Raw genomic sequence first — 20,924 nt, forward strand, 5'->3', positions numbered from 1 at the left:
TGACAGCGGAGTCACGTTTCCAGTGGCTAGGAATCCAATGGGACTTAAACTCTCATACTCTATCAATTCCGCCGTTGAAGAGAAGAAAAATAGCCAAGGCCACAAGGCAATTTCTCAAAAACAAACAGACATCCCGGAGGAACCAAGAAAGAATCCTAGGATCACTCCAATTTGCATCAGTAATGGACGTTCTGCTGAAAGCCAAACTAAAGGATATAAACCGGGTTTGGCGCTTGAAAGCAAACCGGAGATCCCGGGACAAAATGGCTCCCATTCCAGCACTCTTACACAAGAGGCTCCGCCCTTGGATGGAAATCAAGAATCTGTCAAAGACAATACCCTTGCAATTTCCTCCGTCTAGTAGTCCACACAGATGCCTCACTAAGCGGCTGGGGCGGTTACTCACAGTACAAAAAGGTACAGGGAACCTGGTCTCTAACATTCCGCCAGCTACACATCAATGTACTGGAAGCTATGGCAGTGTTTCTCACCCTGAAAAGGCTACGACCAGCCAAGAAGTCTCATATCAAGTTGGTATTGGACAGTGCGGTAGTAGCCCACTGCATAAACAGGGGTGGCTCCAAATCGAGCCACGTGAACCATGTCATGATAGCCATATTTGCCTTAGCAGACAAGAACAAATGGCACCTGTCAGCCACCCACCTAGCAGGAGTCAGAAACGTGGTGGCAGACGCCCTATCACGATCCGTCCCGCTAGAATCGGAGTGGACATTGGACAAGGAGTCATTCAGATGGATCTGTCAACAGGTACCAGGACTTCAGGTGGATCTCTTTGCCACAGAGTCGAACCACAGACTCCCTTGTTATGTGGCTCCCAACCTGGACCCTCTGGCCTACGCCACGGACGCTATGGCTATAGATTGGAATGTATGGAAGAGAATTTACCTCTTTCCTCCAGTGAATCTACTCCTGAAAGTCCTGAACAAGCTCAGGATGTTCAAGGGTCACATTGCACTAGTAGCCCCCAATTGGCCCAAGAGCAATTGGTTCCCTCTACTATTGGAATTAGGACTCCGGCCTCAACAGATTCCCAATCCCAAACTGACGCAGTTGGTTCAAATGCGGACTGTGTCCGCTTCCTCAGGAATTCAGAAAGTCCTAACTTTATGAACTTTAAGAAGTTTGCAGTTCAGAAAGATACAACAGAGATCCTCAGAACATCCTGTTCTTAGAATCTGACAAACGAGAATCGACCTTGCGTCAATATGACTCAGCTGTTAAGAAACTAGCAATATTTTTAAAGGACTCAGATGCACAAACCATGTCCACGAATCTGGCCATAACCTTTTTCAGAACCTTGTTCGAAAAAGGTCTAGCAGCTAGTACAATTACTACTACCAAATCAGCTCTTAAGAAGATCTTCCAATTTGGTTTCAATATAGATCTAACAGATTCGTACTTTTCCTCCATTCCAAGAGCTTGTGCAAGACTCAGACCATCTGAGAGGCCCAGGACGGTCTCATGGTTTTTAAACGATGTCCTTAAATTGGCTTCTGACACTAATTATGACTCATTTAATTATATACCCCTCTTAAGGAAAACGTTATTCCTAATAAGTTTAGCCTAAGGCGCCAGAATTTCTGAACTGTCGGCCCTCTCTAGGGAATCAGATCATATTGAATTTCTCCCTACAGGAGAACTACTTCTATCACCAGATCGTCAATTTCTAGCTAAAAATGAGGATCCACAAATAGATGGGCCCCATGGAAGACTGTCCCACTTCCCCAAGACCCATCCCTATGTCCAGTTAATTCTCTAAGAGCATATTTAAACAGGACTGCCCTGATATCTTCAGGCCCCTTGTTCATTAGGGAAAAAGGCGGAACTATTTCCCTAAAAGGGATTAGACAACAAATTTTGTATTTCATAAAACAAGCTAACCCGGAATCCTTTCCAAGGGCGCATGATGTTAGGGCAGTAGCCACCTCCATTAATTATTTTCAACATATGAATTTTGACGATCTTAAGAAGTACACAGGCTGGAAATCTCCGACAGTATTTAAGCACCACTACTTGAAGTCTTTAGAGGCCCTTAAATTTCCAGTAGTGGCAGCTGGAAACACAGTTTCCCCTGACATTGCATAATTAATAATAAGTAGTTATATAGCCTATATCTCTCTTACATCTCTCTCTCTCCTACCTGCCTCACTAGCATTCTTGCCATAGCTCGGTCGTTACTTTACCTTGGATAGCACTTTCTGTATATATGTATCATTTGTATTGTATATATGTTTGTATCTGGGTCTAATTTCCATTGTAATGGTTTGTTACTGGTGTGTGTTATTTGGACCTTTTATGGGTTGTTTAACCCCACAGTGTAGATAAGTTAATTTTAAGGCTCATTGAAACTCTAGAACACTTGTATTTTGTTGTTTATTGTGATCATTTATTACTTATATTATAGTATTTAACTCTAATTGAGTTTTATTTCATCTGTAATTATTGATTATCTACACTTTTCCAAGCTGGTGGAGCCAATTCTCTGGCATTATTTCATGGAGCGACACAGGATGAGCCCAGAAAAGGGATTTTGACGAAGGAAAAATCTATTTCTGGGCAAGGACCTGTGTCGCCCAGTGAAATCCCACCCCACTTTTCTTCCAAACCCTTTTTGGCCCAGCTTGGGTACTATCTACAGGAATGAAAACAAAGGCGCTAGTCGTAGTAGTAGCGGGTAGCGGGGCCTTGGATCGGCCCCTCTGTAGACGAGGGATATTGAGGAAGGGAGAACCTAAATGGCAAGGGACCTCTGGTAGTGGTTTCCACTCGCCCCAGATACCATACAGACACCTTTATTAAAGGTGAGCAAGCCAGTCTATTCTGGCATTATGATTTTAGTTTTTCTCTGGTAATTATAGCAATATTTTACCTTAGAAATGAACACTAAAGGAAGCATTTCACGGAGCGACACAGGCTGAGCCCAGAAAGCTATGTAAAAGTAACTCATCCTTACCTGACCCCCATCTTTAACCAACAGTAGTTCTGCTTTAATTCCATATTCAGATCTTCCAATATTCAAGTGGCCTTCGAAGCGTTTCAGATTTGGATCATTCACGATGGAAACTGAAAGAAAATGTTGAGTTATCATGCTGACAAACTATCGGGTAAAGTAATACTCTGAATCCTTAGATGAGTAATTAGATCACTTGCATATTCTGCATTAATGAAACTTTATGAATCTGAGTGATGTCCCTTCTTAACTCATTCTACACTAAGCTTAGTTTCTGATGCCAGATATGTTACAAGCAACCAATGATACTACCAGGACTAGTGAGAATATATTGTGACATAATTTCTAAAAGTGGTCAAGGTTTGAATACTGTATATAGTCTTTTTCTGATATAATCCAGAAGCATGCTAACTTTTAGGGTAAGTTACAATACTACTGAATTCAAATGCAGAAGCAATTTGTGCGGCCAGATTCAGCCCATCTGCTTTTCAATCATTATCACAGCAATCATTCTTGTACATCTACATTTAGGTGGAATGTATCAGAGTCATCACCATAAGTTTGCACATTTGAGTGCAGAGGCTGTGACTAGCAAATTTACAGCAACTTTAAGTCAGCAAGAGCAAGAATTTTACAACGGTGGAGATGATCAACCATAAAAGTTATTTTGAAATGCTTTTAAATTCTCGGAATGACTTACATCCTCAGATATAAATGCAATAACAGGCACCAGCATAACCCAAAATTTCTTGAAACACACATCCTCAAGAAATAAATCTAAAATTTATACCTTCTCCAGATGCAATAAGCTGTTGAGTTTGAAGAAGTACTTTGATTGTGAAGTGTGGACTATATGTCAAGCCAAACACTATCCCCATCTTCTGTTCCACACTTGCTCCATCTGCTTCGACATATATATCCAGGAATACAGAATTGACACCTGAAAACCAAATGACCGATGACATTATATCAATAGAATTGAGAATGATTAATAAACCTTTACCAACTTCAATAAAATTGCAAAAAAAAAAGAAAAAAAAAAAAACACACCAATACCAATTACATTCTCCATTACCAAAAGATTTTAGATCAATGTTATAACATAAAAAAATTTTTTTAATGAAAAATGTAAGAGCAAATATTAATAACACAAGTTCTAGGATTGCATTAATATTACACTTTAAAATACGTATGTATAACACAAACCTTATGGCAATTTTCCCGTTTTACAAAATAATGATTTTGTAAACAGGTGTAAATATTTTGTCTGTAATGAGTTGCTAATGAAATATCTAAAGCTGAGATGTTACAAAGAAATAAAAATAACAAGTGTATAACAGCTCCACTGAATATCATGATTGAGGTTTGGCCACTTATCCTCAGATTTTCATCGCTTAATTCCTTTTCTTATTTACATTTTTTTTTTAAATTTCGAATTCATTTACCATATGTTACTAACTTGAATAGATAGAAATAAATTTAAACAAGGTTCAACAGTAACAATGTTGACATGGACACAGCAAAATTAATGGTAAAGTACAATGACAATCTACAAAACCAAATATTATCAAGTTTATGAAAAATTGCAGATATGATTTCTTTCTAAAAATTTCATTGAGAATTATATAGTAAACATTCACTATATACTACCAATCTTTAACAATTTCCAGCAAAAACCAGTTCCCTTAAAAAATATCTCTGCATATACAAAAATTAAGTGAACTAAAAATAAGTTACATTCTGTGACTTACATATGACATATAAAGCTTTGGAGGTATAATGCTAAAAAATGACTTCCTACCTGGGTTCTTGGAAGAAAAACCAATCCTATATCCAGTGATGCTCTCCTCTGACTTCTCTACAAACTTTCTCTTTTCAAGCATCACTTCATGAGGTCCTTGTGTCATAAACGATGTTTCGAAGGCATTTAGACCAACAACTTGTTGGAACTGCCTTTTGCAGCTGCTCTTAATCCTATAACCTCCAGGGCTTCTGAATCTCTTAGTGTCATCATCTTCCTGGAATTCACTCCCAGTGCCTGGAGGGGAGCACCTCATTCTGTCACTCAAAAGTTCATTGAGACCTTCCTTTGTTATTTTACCGAGAGAATCCTCGTCCGATTCGAATGGCTCTGATTTGAGACGACGGACAACACTGGATGCGTCACCTTGAAACACGCCATGAGGTATATCTATCTTCAGCTCAGCACTGTCTGTTCCCTATAAAGAACTTATTCTATTATATTCATTCAATGTTTACTATTAATTATTCAAGAGGCTGTCATGTGTTGAAAAAGTCAGTCTCCTGTTTTTCATATGAGAAACAGTAACTTAGCTATCCAAGACTGGGAAACTTAACTTGCAAACAACTCACAATCACTAGAACTCATCATGCATCACTGCAACTGAGGCACTTCACAGCACGCTTCGGGATTTTTTAATGACTATATATAATATACAATACGTAATAGTATGTATATATACAGCGGACCCCCCGTATTCGTGTTCTCCAGATTCGCAGACTGACACATTTGCGGATTTCTATCGGGAACGTTTCCCCCCATTATTCGCGGAAAATTTGCATATTTGCGGTATTTTTCTATGAGAAATATCTACAAATTCCTGGTTTTTTTTATCAATTTCATCATAAAATGCACTTTTTGTGATAAAACTATTAGTCACGGGAAATATCGGCGGATGGTATTTTGGCGTAAAATAGTCGAATAAGTGACTTTTCTGGTATATTTTGGAATTCTGGACAACTTTTATTCTATGCATTTTGTTATTTGGAGTAATGGTTCTGGAATTGTCAGATCTGTCCCCGGATCTGTGAACTACCCTAAACCTCTTCTAAGTATTCATAAGACTCTTCTAAGCATTATGCACTAACTAGCAAACAAATTTAAAAGTAGCCTTACAGGTACTTATTTTCATATAGGAAGGCTAAGAGATGCCCTCAAACATATGATGTTAACTTCCCAAAATCTTTTCAGTTAAAATAAGTACTTTTATTGATAAAAACAGTTAAAAAAGTCGACAACTTTTAGCAAACTTATACTAAAATGATCTCACAAATGCATTTACTGTGTACTAGAATTCAAAGTATTCATTATAGAGTGGACCCCCCGTATTCGCGTCCTCCGGATTCACGGACTCACACATTTGCCGATTTCTCTCTGGAACACTTCCCCACATTATTCGCAGAAAATTCGCCTATTTGCGGTATTTTCTATGAGAAATATCCACAAATTCCTGGTTTTCTTATCAATTTCATCATAAAATGCACTTTTTTGTGATAAAACTATTAAAAAAACCAGGTCTAAATATTTTTAGTAGGCTTTTCTTGAGTTTTAACTAAGAAAATAGGAGGTTTTAAGCATTTTTATAGGGGTTCCAACTATTTGTGGGTTCTAACTATTCATGGGGGGTCTGGTACGCATCCCCCGCGAATACTGGGGGACCACTGTAGTACTATTTTCATTGATCTTTACATAATAAAACTCTGGATCACAGAATTATGAGATGATCTTAATGAAAGTTTAAGCAAATTATTTCAGAAAACTTACACAGTGCCACCTTACCTGAATTTTCAAGTTAGCCGACACATCAAAGGCTGTGCTTCTTGCATTTGAATATTCCGCAACAACAGTTCCAGATAAAGAAGTCAATTCCAAATAAGAAGAAGAGTAAGTACCAACACTGAAATGCAATTCAAAGACAAATTTCAATTACCAAGTAATACTAAGAACTGAGTCAATGTTTAGGCTTATAAACAGAAGAGGAAATATTTGCAAGGCCATAGTATGATCTGAAAATGTGTACGGATCAGGAACTTTGGCTATAACTATAAAATTATTGAATATAAAAAATGAGCAAATAAATGCCACCAAAGACATTTGTCCAGAATATTTTTCTTATTATTACTAATACCTGAAGCAGATTACCCTAAAAGTATTCAAAAGAACAGGGTGCATGCTAAAGATTATTTCGAGCTATTCTGTTGTACAGTATATCAAGAACATAATGAAGGAGAATGGTAGAATGGTAAACATAATATTTCCTTAATTCTTTCAATTAAATAAAACATGAATATTTATACCCCAATATGCACTAAGGTGTCCAAAACTTTATCAATTTTATTTTTTATTTAAAAATTTTTTGAATGCCAATCTGTTACTTCTAGTAATAGTTGCCAAATTACTGTACTACCTTGCGGCCACCTCCAAATCTAAACTAGATGAACTTGGGTTTCTTATCAAGCTGAGCAGATTCACTCGGGAGCTTCCTGCTGCACTGTACACGAATCCTTCCTTCTTATGGAGTGTGATTGGGAATCCCATCATCCCCCAGCAAGAGAGTGTTTCATCTCGACTTACCCATGCATTCGTTGTCTCAACCTGTTGGGGAGATAGTATTCTTCATTCACTTTCTTTATACTAGAATATACAATATCATACTTAACAAAAACTATAAATCTTGACTACCATAACATTAATGTTCCAACATGTTACGTAATTCAAGATAGCTTCTGATTATTGTATACATCATGCTTCCAGGGATTTGCAAATACTGTAACTTCTAAGCACAATAAATTGGGGAAGTTTTTACTCAATATATACATGTCACATTACAGTATTCGACGCATAAAATATAATCATTATTGATAAAAGACAAAACTTGACACTGAACACAAACTGCCTACATTTGAGTTTAGGAGAAACGAATATGATGCTTCCAGGAATAGTTCCATCCAGTCGTCAAGGAGTTCTCCCCATTCAACAGCAAAAGGGTCGAAGTTGAAGGTGTTGAAATAATGATCAGCACCTCCAATCCCAGCAAATATCCAGCCCTTAAAAATAGTTATGGCCTTCTTCTTTACCTGAAGTAGAGAACCTGCTGCTGTAGTGAGTTATCTCTTTAGATTAATCATAGCTCTTGCTACGAGGTCTAGGAATGCAAGTATGATTCCAAGAAAAAAACCTCCTTCAATTTGAATGACTATGTTGAGAACCTCTTTTGGACTTACTTACATAGACACTTGGTCGTCTTTAAATGCTTTCATTTGCAGTAAAAATATCACAGAACAGCATCATCACAGTGGCATTTAAAAGAACATTTAATTTAAATAAAAGTATTCAAAGACTTCCTGATCTTGCATCCCAGAATTACATTTAAGTACGCAACTTTAACCACAACATATTTTCCTCCTTACCTTCCGCAACAAATTCCTGACATCAGACACATCAAAGCTACGTTTATCCCTTTCATGTTCCTTAATAAAGTCTTCTGAAGCAGATGTGAAAATCTCCTGAGCTTTGTGAAGTAAGACGCCTACCCATTCTAGAAAATTATTTCCTGCAGAATTATCATGTCCAAAGACAGACTGTAGAACTTCTTCCATGTTTTCTAGTCTCCCACCAAACTGCAAAGAACAAAGTACTGTAGCTTTACAAAAACCAGAAGATTCATCAACTAAAGAGCATTTTAAAAATTTCTTTGAAATGCACTGAAGCTAAATAATATTTGGTGTCTAATTGATCTGCCCATAATTCTTTTACTGTTCTAAAGTAATTTCTTCATTCAACCAATTTAGTTTTTAATAAGCTGTGAAAGTGGAGTAGAACAAAGTATGATACATCAGAAAGATCGGTGAGAAAAGCTGAAAAAGAATGGATGAAAAGCAAAGGCAGGATTTTAATACGACACTGCCGGCTGCAAAGGACTTTAATTATTGCCAACAGTGCATAACCTAAATTAATTTAGGCAGTATCCCATTAAAGGTTTCACACATAGTATTCAAAATTTAATTTTACAAAAAATATATTTTGTATACAAACTGATCATTTATATATGATGTTCCACTTCCCAACCCAACTTATTTCTTGTAGACAAGCCTAGGCTACAAGAAAAGTAAAGTTCTTACCCTTATAGAACCAAGGGTCCTAGCTGCTAATCAGTCCAGAGATGTTCACTGGCTAATTGTTATAAAAAAATTGAGTGTCAAAAGATTTGCATACTCACAAATGAGGCAACAATACAAGTGATAGATTTGTATGTTATAAAATTGTTTTGCTCTTTTGCTCTTTCATACCTCATGCTGAACTGTTTGTCTGGTGATCTTTTCATACTTTGTTTACTTACCTGATTGAGGGGCAGTCAGAGCAATGTTACCAAGTGATTCCCTTTACAAAATCTTTTGTATTTCCTTTTGTTTATTCCTTTAAATAAAATATACAGAACATACAAGGTTGACAATTTTGTCTATCTCACCTGAATGCTTCCTCCAAGCTGTCTCAGTAATTCTGAAGAGAAGTTGAAGGAAAGACTTTGCGGTAAAAATGAATTCTGGAAAATAACGTCAGTTTCCAAATGCGTTTCTGGGAGCCCAAACACAGACGTTAAATTTGCGGTCATGTGGCGAGAAAACTGACGGATGTCCCCTTGTTTCTTCCCATTGTTAACGTAGGCACTGACGTATGACCTGACTAAATGGGAAAACAGTCTCACATAGTAAGTGAATTCAAAACGGATTCAAAGATGCTTTAGCTATATTTCTAAATTAACAGATCATGAATGAAAATTCCATTTTAATCTATGAATTTATTTATCCAAAATGATAGCATTTGGTACTTTCTTAAAAAAAACAGTAATAGAGAATATCGCATACTGTACACCTCTGGGTAATAGGAATAAACTTCTTGTCAAGCTTTTGAATGTAATATATTTCTTAATAGTAGTACTAGGTACAATTTTACTGTATTATACTTTACACAGAAACTTACTCCTAGTAAGCTATAAAAACAACTTTTGATATCTGGAATTTCATATACTACATTTACTTTATTTATATGAAAATTATAAACCAACCTTCCTTTTAAAATAATGTCAATGTCTATACTGCACAAGAATTATAAATTACGTACATTAATCAAAAATGGTGAGGATATTTATACGTATTAATGAAAAATGGTGAAGATATCTTCTCATGAAAAATTGTAAAACTTTACCCCACACATACCTTGAGTGTCTGACTCCTTCTCAGTTATCAGTAAAGCAACAGCCTCTGCCTCTACAGGAGAGCAGGCATACAAGGATTGGAAAGCTGTGATCCGAAGCTCAGCCTCCACCGTCTCATTTAGAGCTTGCCATTTTAACCAGTTGGTAACCTGTGTGAAGAAATTCAGTTAAATGTACATTACATGATCCAATCCTAAGCTAGGTTTTTGTGATTGATACAGTGTGCCATCATCACCATAAATGTTCTTATGATTTTAAGTTAGATTTTCCCTTCATACGATTAAACACAAAATATATTCTCTCAACTTTCTTCTATCCTTCACACATTCTGCATGAGTTATTACCTGATCTGGACGTTCATATCTTTCCCATTTCCATGATTTCCTGGATTTTATTGTTCTCTTCGTCCTGCTATTCCCAAATCTACTGCTTCCCTGCCTAAATGTTCTTCATTCCTCCCCATCACATTTGCATTACCAAATCAATCTTCATGCCTCTCCAAAAATATCAAAATATTTATGCAATGGATTTCAGTTACTTGTTTTTAAAGCTCCATGAGTTCTGCATACCCTAAATTTCCTCATACAATATCAGAAAGATCTTAAACTTAATGTGTACTAATGAAATGAACATCTTACTTCTCATAAAATCATGTCTGTTATAGAATGCATGCATTAACATTCATAAAAAACTTAAAATTCTACATTTTTGTGTCAATTAATAGATATGTACATGCACAAACACACACTCATCATAATTTAATTTTGGAAGCTTCTACAAAACTAAATTTTTTTAACAAAACTACAACTTACAAAAAAAAAATACATATGCATACGTATATAATAAAATCATCTTACAAAAAAGAAGTCATCGTGACAAAATAAACTGAGTATTACGCAGAAGAAAACTTACATGCAAACTGCACGAGCCATGTTTCATTGCTGCCACAGAAGCTAGACGAACAGAATAATCTGCCTCACGTCCGCCACACGTCATGAGTAACCTTTCCACGTCGTGTCCGTAAATGCCGATGTTTCCTAACCCACGAATAGCTAGAAGAAGCTGTCAAATTCAAATGAAACAATTTACAATGTTGACAGCACAATGTTTTCTTCCCATCAGATACAGAACTAAGGGATACTGTACAGACTTTAAGTATGTATAAAATATTCTCAATAATAGCAATACTAACACACAACTTTCAAGCTTCAGCAACCTTTAACATTTTACCTATCCCCCTGAATGAAAAGGCATAGTATCTACTGTATTCATTGTTTTGAACAGACACAATAACATACAACATTCTATTTTAAATTAAACTAGCATGAGGATCATAAAATGAACAGGAACTTTATATACATGTAATAAAAATCTTTACAAGCTCAGCAGACTTGCTAAGAAATTATGGCAACATCTAAAATGGTAGCTAACAAAAAATTATTATAATATGGTAGCTCATAAGTATAGAAATTTAAAAATTCGTTAAGTTAGCTTACCTGATTCCTATGTTCTGAGCGTCGGTCTAGACATCTGGGCAAATGGCTCGCCAGGTTCTGTATGATAACTTGTAATTTTTGTCCCAAACTACAGATTCTGGTATTTCCTAAGGAGCAAAACAAAAACAGTTAATCATCTTTGCGTCTTCTAAACTTCAGCAACATCAAAATGCCTTCCTAAACCAAAGGAACCAGTAAAAAATGTATTTGTATTGTATAAACTGGCATGTCTAAACAGTACCAGACACTGCAACATGAAATAAACAGGTAAATCTGGGATGAAAACTAATTTAGTTACTTTGTCTTTTCATTAACAATCCATACTTAATATAAAGATATGCTTTATTTCACAATACGATACAGATTGTAAAATGGAAATTTACAAATGCATACCCTTATTTCCAAAATAATATGAACCATAGTAGCGTACCTTGGGGACAACCAGGATTGTCAAAATTACACTGGTGTGATCTTTCACCCCAGCAGGAATTTCTTACAGCCCTGCCAGCCATGGCTGCTACCCCTAACACAGCATCTTTCCAATGAGAACCTTCAAGTAGTTGCTGGAAGTAGAATAAAAACAAGCATAAGAACGTGAATATTACAATGCAATGTTGCTAAGTAGTTTGGACATTTCCTTTGCACCATCCAAAGGTCGTCAGTTCATGACAGTCACATGGGCAACTCTGATACCGGAAGACTTGGAAAGCAAGTCATTCAGGGATGAATTGTGTGAGACAGGAGGCTGGAGATGAGTGGAGATTTGTGGGAGTCAAAGTTTTCGATAGACATGGCTGGTAGAATTTTGCATTGCACTGTGCTGGAGGTGGTGGTTATTATTATTAATAGGGGTTAGTTTTTCCAGACCTCTGAGTCTCAAGTAGACTCTTCTCAGGCTGGTTCTCAGGGATTAATCCTGAGAAAAAAATTAATTAATTAATTAATTTAAACAAATTATACTTTATTTGAGAAACCTGTCTTATTTAAAAAATTTATGATGTTATTAATTGAAAAATCTTTGCTTTCAGCAAGAATACTCAATAAGTAAATGCTGTAATGTCATGGGTGTTTGACATCTGTTACACTTCATTGGGTCAGCATGTGGTGTTGACATCAAGTGACCATGCGAGAATCTTGTGTGTCCTACACGGGAGGTGGTGAAAATGAAGATGTTAATGTCAGTGTGTGTGTGAAAAATAAAATGGAGGAGCTCTCAAAATATCATATTCAAAGTGATGACAAAGTACATGATTGAAAGGTTTTCTCAAAGTATTCTAAATCCATTTTGATTGTACAATTATACCTGTACATGGACTGAATTAACTTGTCTCATTTTAAAGTTAACTCAGATTCTCTGAAACCTTCTAAATGTAATTATTTTCATCATTGCAGACTTCTTTGGATCCACCTTGTGGCAGATCATAGTACATCAAAGTATTGTGCACCTCACTCAAGTTTATCATGGACATGTAACTTTTACTACAAGCTTAAGTCTATAATCCAAGAGCAGATACAGTGAGTTACATCATAATGTTGTCACAGTGAATAATACTGTAATTTAATGTCACTTGCCGAAGAGCATTTTCCTAATGACCCTAAAATATCACTTTCAATTTAAAATTAGAAATTCAACTTTACTCCACACCTCAAAAATAGCTTAATCTATACCTTTCACAGTAGCTGATCCAAACAGGTTTACTTACTAATTAAATAAAAAAAAGTAACGACTAAACATATAAATGCACGATGCTGCTATATAATACATACATAGTTTCATGTCCAGAACAAAATTATACCCAGAAGCTTTCCTTAAGAGATCAAGTTAAGTATATCTTAGTTTAACCAGACCACTGAGCTGATTAACATCTCTCCTAGATATTTTTATGAGGCTAGGAACCAATTGGTTAATTAGCAATGGGACATACAGCTTATTGTGGGATCTGAACCACATTATATCGAGAAATGAATTTCTAATCACCAGAAATAAATTCCTACGATTCCACGTTGGCAGAGCGGAGAATTGAACTCCAGACTACCGAATCAGTAGGTGAGCACATAACCCACTTGTCCAATGAGAAACTCCTAAGAGATCAAAAAGAAAAAAACTGCATAAGGGACTTTTACACGTACTAGTCATGTCCCCTTCAAAATATGCAATAAAAAAAAGACTCGCAATAATACTCACAGAGCAGGATTCCAGAGCTTCTTCTGTTGTTTCCTCAACATTCATCAAAGACGACACCCACAGGCGAGAACGTTCAGCAGTACCCGATGCCATAAGCTGACATTTTGTAGCTGTGGCAGATGCTGTTGTGACAGTACGTAAGGCAGATGCATACAGTTGCCTTAATAAAACGAACATTTTTCTTTGAGAATACATATGACCTGAACTTTCCCAAAAAGTCATATATAAAAACCATGAATTCAACAAACAACCCATAAGGGTGGGCGATGTTCATTAACTTTCCAGCATGTAACATTACAAGATGTGAAATGCCATTATGATATGGTATTGTACAAATACCATGATATACAATGTAAACATTCATTAATATATCAACTTAGGACAAGCAGCATTTTACATGCTAGATGTGTCAATAAATACTCTGCTTACTTAGAAAATTATAAGGGTTTCACAATATATTTATCAAGACAAAATAAAAAATAAAATTTTATATTAACTGTACAGTACACAAAAACCTTTACTTTCTTTAAAAAAAGTGCCAATGAAATATATGAATAAAGTTCACGTAACCCATATACATACATATTTATCATTATCTTTGCAAGTTTTAAGTGGGAAGTTTGTTTGTATGTAAGGCAGTCCCCGGGTTATGACAGGTTCGGCTTACGACATTCCGAGGTTAAGGCACTTCTTAATCAAATTCATCAGACATTATTTCCAGGGTTACGACGCCTACAATGCTGATCTGGCAGATGAAATATGACACCAAAAATGCACAATAATCAATATTTTGAAGGTTGTTTTGAGGAGAAATGCAATAAGAATGCAGGTTACATAGTTTTCAATGCACCTAAAGCATTAAAAGTAAGGTTTTCTTAGGATTTTTGACGATGTTCCGTCTTACGGCGATTTTCGGCTTACTATGCGTCTCAAGAACGGAACCCCCGTCATAACCTGGGGACTGCCTGTATATGTAAAGGACTACCTGTACACAGTCTGATACTTACTCTAGCCTTCTGTGCTCTGAGCAAATGCGCCTCCCAAAGATCTCTCTGTACACATGAACCAAAGCATCTGCCTCTAGCCGCTTAATCTCTTCTATCAACTGGAAATAACTTCTAACAGCTTCCACAGTTATTGCCTGTCTTGCATTAGTGCAAAGATCACTTAGGATCTGATGAACTCTGAAGGTGGGGTCACCTTCAGGTGGCAATGAAAAGCCATTCGCGTTCAGTTCGACCTTGTTGAATATCTCTGCAAAGCAATATTAGTGTAAAGGTTTTGTTAAGTTTTGCTACCCTGTGAAGATCATATCAAATATCAAATACTGATTGAATATTTGCAAAAACATTTCAATCAGACCTTTACATAAAACACACTGGTTGATAAAAATATCTTGGATATCTATAGCACAAAAAATGCAGTAAAAAACTTCACAAATATAAACTCAATCATTAACATACCCTCATCGCCATCACTAGGCTCCCATTTCTGTATGCTAATTAAAGTCATGTTCAGATTCGCACTAAAATTTGCTGTTTCAGGCAATGAAATCCTCTGGTAACACACAACTTTCTTGAGCAAAGGATTTTCACTTTCAAACATTTCTTCACTATAACCTGCATCTAATCCTCCGTGAAGTTGGTATAAGTGATGACACTCCCAATTCTGTCAACAAAAGACATGGCGTAAGAATTTTTTGACATGAACAATTCAGCAGTGATATAGGAACATTAAAACAAGGAGTAAAAGCTTGTTGCACAAAATCTCTAATATCTTTTAAAGCAAAAGTGGCTCTAGATGTTGAACAAATACCAACTGAACTGACGGCTTGCCAGTCCTACATTCTAACAGGAAGAGCCCAGTTGCTAAGTGACTCATTTTGAGTCCAGGAGTGTCAAGTTGACTACTGCCACTTAAGGTTACCTAGCTGTTTGATTCTAGAGTAAACTTGATTAATGAAAAACTCCGATGCTGACTCACTGATAAAGCAGAGGGCTGATCCAGAGAAAACAAACTCCCGAAAAATGTACCACAAAATTTTCATCAACCAAAAAAATAAACACTAAAATAAACAGAATAGTAGTCATTAAATTCATCATAATGCAACAGGATTATGAAAAAATATATCAAGCTTATTAAAAATGAGCTTCATCAAACTGACTTTGATTAATTAATCCTTTTTTTCTCACAAAATTATGCAGAAAGTAAAGAAGATAGACTACCTGTGCTTACAATGAGATACAGAAAATGTAAGCTTCATGGTCATCATATGGCATTAAGGATTTGGAAATTCATGGCTTCATGACGCTTAATTCTGTACGTATATGAATTTGTCCAAAGTTTCCATAACTACAAAAAGTATTACATAATGGAAAAAGTAAATATGCACGACTAAAATAATCAATGACAAAAGTGTTTTGACATCGTTATGTTTTGACGTTAGTATTCATAAATTAATTATAAATATGCAACATACATGTCATGGGTTGTGACACTTGTCATACACTGAACACTCAACATCCTTCGTAATGAATTATTATTACATTGCAAGTTTTGGTTTTAAGCAACTTGCAAAGCTGTATTCCCAAGCAAGACCTGAACCGGATTGCATTAGGTGAAATATTTTCCGTGAACAACAGACGACCACATACCCCTCAATCATGATACATAATGACTTACTGCATGCTTCGTTAGATAAGAAAGGCTCTTGGAACTTTGTTCAGTGGCCGCGCTGTGAACACAACGACTGAGGTCTTTGCTCCTCTTGAGAATATGATGACCGGGATCCATATTCTGCGTGTGGTAGTGAGTACCGCAATGTCCGAAGTAATCACTCTGGAAAATGAGGAAATAAGTAAGCATAATTCTTTCTCATGGGTACATCTCAACTTAACAGGCACACTGAGGTTCTGGCCTTTCACATAAATAACAGTCTATTTACTAATGAAGACCCTATATTAAAGCTTCACTTGTATAGTTTCTAGATACTATCTCATAGGTGACAGCAAATCTAGATACAGTTGACACTCCCCCCATTATTCGCAGTTCTGGATTCATGGCTTCTCCTATTCACGGACTTTTCTGTGGAATGTATTACTTGTTGAAAATTCACTTGTTCATAGAATTTTTTATGTAGAAATATTCACTCATTACTGTATTTTCATATAATTTTCATATCTAAATAAATTTTTCATGATGAAACTATTAAAATAGGCAGGTACACATAAGCATTTTTAGAGGGGTGTCAAGTACTATTCGCAGATTTTAGCTACTCATTGTGGGTTGTGGTCCCTATTCCCTACAAATCCTGGGGGTTAACTGTAATTCCTAATATAAACTTGCCTGTAACTTTACATTTACTATTCAGCTTAAGAGATATATCTAAAATATATACGTATTACATCTGAAAAGGTAGCAGAAGAAAAAATAATCATAGTAATATGGTACCAGATAAGTACAGGAGCCCACTGAGGTGTTACTAATGTTAATCATAAACTAAAATTCAAAGAAGTCACTAGCCAACAGGTAATTGGGCATGAATTAAGACTTTAAGCATCATAAAACTTTTCCACTCACCTCAGTCATTACATCATCCTGATTCTCCTCAAATGGCTTCAGGTTCAGAACTGCAGAAACAATGCTGTGAATCTGAGCAACACCATACTTCGATAACGTAGACGAAGAACCAACAGCTCCGTCTGCCATACAGAAAGACTTCACTGAACCTGCTGTTACTGTGATGGCAGCCTCACCTCTTTCTAGGTTGACCTACGAATGCGGAAAAGGGGCATAAATATAGAGAACAGTATTAAAAGACTCTGGTTTGAAAATGAAATTACCATGATATAGGAAAAACACTATTAATCTTTTTTGTCCTAAAAGAGATTAAATTCACAGATCAGGTATGTAATCTCTCTCTCTCTCTCTCTCTCTCTCTCTCTCTCTCTCTCTCTCTCTCTCTCTCTCTCTCTCTCTCTCTCTCTCTCTCTCCTTGCACCTCAAAATTAATCTCTATGGCATATGATCTTACTTTTAATATTTTTCTTAAGCACAAAAAGAAAATTCATAAAACGTACATGCACCCAACATATAAATGGTGCCACTTATTAAAAAAAAATATTTTGCTTTGAATGAAAGTATGACAGGTACTCATAAACCACAAATGAGTTATCTCAGCTTTAATTGGTTGCTGTTGTATTAACATCAAAATGTATGATGATGGAAATTCATCTAAAATGGATCCTTTTTATATTAAATTACTGTACAGTTCTCAATACCATGTCCATAGATAAAAATTGCAAAAAGAATTAAAATGATTTAATTTTCTGGCTACCATTTCAAAAATTAAAATGGCATAACCTCAACTTGGTCCGAATGAAAATGGCCTACTTAGCATCAAGTTCTTGAGAAAATGCAATACTTAATAAGTACACTGATATTCTATGTTTACAAATATGAAGATTAAATTTGACAGCAAGACCTCTGAATGATATCTGAAACTAGAAATCATGACAAACCCCTCACCTCCCCATCACTGACGGAGTAATTACGAAGCACTACTCTCAGCTGGCATTCCGAGACTCTTGTTAGAGAAACATCACTCTCCACAAAAACCTTTTTCGAGGACATCTGGGGCTTCACCTCCTCATCTTGGGAGTCCATTTTCAGGTCCCACCAGCCGCTGAAGGCAAAGTGTAGTGTGTGCTGGAGGGGCAGATGGGATATGCCAACGCCTGGAATGGATAGAGAGACGGAAATGATCCATTAAATATTTTAGGATGAGGTTGCTGGACCCACGCCCTGTCCCACAGGTGTTCAGGGTGCTTATCTGCTAACTGCATCTGGGGATATCTCACTGATCAGTCACTTCAGTGATCACTGGATCAATACCTTCACTGAAAATGCAATGTAAATCCATATCCGTGTCATACAAACGTGCAAAATAAAGATCCTTCAGCCCTGCCTTTGAAATAGCCCTTAAATTCCCTGGGACTACAGTAGATTCACATCAACCGTGCATCTGATGTCTAGGCCCATCCCTTACAACTCTCCTGATTGGCTGTTGATAAGCCAATCACATGGCTGGAAACTCTCAGTCTCTCGAGAGAGTCCACATAGGCAGGATGTATGTTTCACCTCTCCTGAGAGATACTTTTGAAAGACGTATCCCTCAGGAGGGCTGGAACATACATCCTGCCTACGTGAACTCTCTCGAGAGACTGAGAGTTTCCAGCCCTGTGACTGGCTTATCAACAGCCAATCAGGAGAGTCGTAAGGGACAGGCCTAGACATCAGATGCACGGTTGATGTGAATCTACTATAGGACCCAGGACCACTGGAACTGGAAAGTTTGGCAGCGTGGCACATTTATTCCATATTGGTGCTGCTGTTCAGCGAATCTGATTGCTGTCAGCAGGAGAAGGGGATCAGGGATGAAGTAAGAATGTGAAAGATCTCTGCTGAAATAAAACTTATGGAAAAGTGACAGACAAGAGACCATCCGTTGATGGTCCTAGTCATAACTGCTACTACTATTAGGAAACAGAAACCTACCACCACGAACCACTCTATCTGAAAAGAGATCAATCTCTGGCTGAAGCGGAAATCTACACTGGAGAACAGTATTCTAGTAAAGGAAGTATAAACGACCTACAACAAATTGCACTGTTATAAATATATACGAGGCCTTTCGTACAACTTTCGTGCGACATTTTTTGACACCTTCATCAGATGTTTCTCAGAAGCAAGATGTGAATCGAAAGTTACGCCTAGAATAGTTATAAAGCTTCAGATTCATTCAGCAGAGGCCCGTCGACTTTGGGAGGAGGACAGGGTGGAAAATCTGTACGAGATCTGCTAATGAACAATGGTTTCATTTTACTGAAATTCAGCCTCGTACCCCATTGACTATACCAAGGTCTTGGACTATACCATTCAATAATCTATTCCACGTCCAGATTGACTCTAAGGGCAGTTTCATTTCTATAAGTGGAGACTTTACGACACCCACAAGTGTTGCATCATCAGAATACTGAACGATTTTTTTTTTTCCAGGACGTCAACATATACCTGCCCCTTACAAAAATTGTGTGAGATTCAAGATTCATAACCACAGAGAGAGAGAGAGGAGAGAGAGAGAGAGAGAGAGAGAGAGAGAGAGAATTTTCAAGTCATTCATACACTGGGGCCTCTTTCTATCATGAAGGACAAAAGAAGAAGAAGAAAAGAGTTTACTCAGTGCAAAAGAGGGCAGTCTAGTGATAAGGGAATGTTGGGATGACAATTAATTTACAAATGGTTATCTTTGGGGAGGGGAGGGGGGGTCATGATCCATGATATATGAAGAATACATTCTTAATACATTCCCGGAGGAAATGAAATGAAAATATGGTCTCAATACATTCGTGGAGGGAACAAAATAATACATATTCTGATTACATTCCTGATATGAAGAACTCATGGGAATAATTTTGTAATTCATGAGAAAAATGTATAACAGAGTGATGGTTTTCCAATGAGACATAAATCCGTGATTGCCAGGGAAATAAATCACTTTAAGGCAACAAGGGTTTAATTGGATTTCAGTGGGGTACCTGAAGCTGGGGAACTGGAATCTGACCCTCTCATTAGTGAGGCAAGCATCATAACCAGTAAACCACAAGATACCATGTTAATATGTATATTAAATACATAAATACGACTGACATAAAAATAAACCTAGATAATCAGGCTCCCAAACAGGAAACAAGATAAGTATGAGTGTACCTAAAACAACAATTCTCACACTTGACAATATTAACCAGACCAAGTCCAAATCGAGCGCATGCGCAAGCCCGCAAACACAAAGTGCATATATACGCCTCCCCGCTTAGCAACAAGCACCCAGTCTCTCTCTCTCTCTCTCTCTCTCTCTCTCTCTCTCTCTCTCTCTCTCTCTCTCTCTCCGGGTCAACAGCTGACCTGGTGCCTTGTTTATACTCGGCAACAGAAGATGTCGCACCAGAGACATGCGTCCTTCATTTGTTCCTGTTCCTTTGTCGTTTGGAGGCCGCTGGAGAGGGAATTCCGTAGTCTTATTTGACAGGATATAGAGGAAATATGTGGGGAAACACAGAAGGTGAAAATAACATCTGAAACTGAATGAATAACACACGATACACCTGATAAATATGGTACACTGTGGAGGGCGCTGAAGCAATACGATGTAGACTCATTTCCCAGTGGAGAAAATGAGATGCATTGAAAATTCTAAA

At 36.9% G+C, this 20,924-nt stretch overlaps 1 protein-coding gene across 2 annotated transcripts in view; it reads right to left on the reverse strand.

The window, feature by feature from the left end:
- The window catches only part of LOC135205348 (uncharacterized), a 77,191-nt gene that overhangs the window by 43,692 nt on the left and 12,575 nt on the right, over positions 1-20,924 (reverse strand). For both annotated transcript variants that reach the window (XM_064235810.1, XM_064235809.1), the window contains exons 4-21: positions 18,196-18,404; positions 17,248-17,439; positions 16,351-16,506; positions 15,132-15,336; positions 14,676-14,922; positions 13,669-13,828; positions 11,914-12,046; positions 11,484-11,590; positions 10,900-11,049; positions 9,989-10,136; positions 9,241-9,455; positions 8,183-8,392; positions 7,673-7,849; positions 7,180-7,367; positions 6,552-6,669; positions 4,773-5,190; positions 3,762-3,911; positions 2,975-3,084 (exon numbers count right to left, since the gene is read on the reverse strand). In XM_064235810.1, coding sequence (XP_064091880.1) covers positions 2,975-3,084; positions 3,762-3,911; positions 4,773-5,190; positions 6,552-6,669; positions 7,180-7,367; positions 7,673-7,849; positions 8,183-8,392; positions 9,241-9,455; positions 9,989-10,136; positions 10,900-11,049; positions 11,484-11,590; positions 11,914-12,046; positions 13,669-13,828; positions 14,676-14,922; positions 15,132-15,336; positions 16,351-16,506; positions 17,248-17,439; positions 18,196-18,404 — 3,293 coding nt within the window. The remainder of the gene's footprint in view (positions 1-2,974; positions 3,085-3,761; positions 3,912-4,772; positions 5,191-6,551; positions 6,670-7,179; positions 7,368-7,672; positions 7,850-8,182; positions 8,393-9,240; positions 9,456-9,988; positions 10,137-10,899; positions 11,050-11,483; positions 11,591-11,913; positions 12,047-13,668; positions 13,829-14,675; positions 14,923-15,131; positions 15,337-16,350; positions 16,507-17,247; positions 17,440-18,195; positions 18,405-20,924) is intronic.

This window comes from Macrobrachium nipponense, chromosome 49 (genome assembly GCF_015104395.2).
Source record: "Macrobrachium nipponense isolate FS-2020 chromosome 49, ASM1510439v2, whole genome shotgun sequence".
Lineage (NCBI taxonomy): Eukaryota > Metazoa > Arthropoda > Malacostraca > Decapoda > Palaemonidae > Macrobrachium > Macrobrachium nipponense.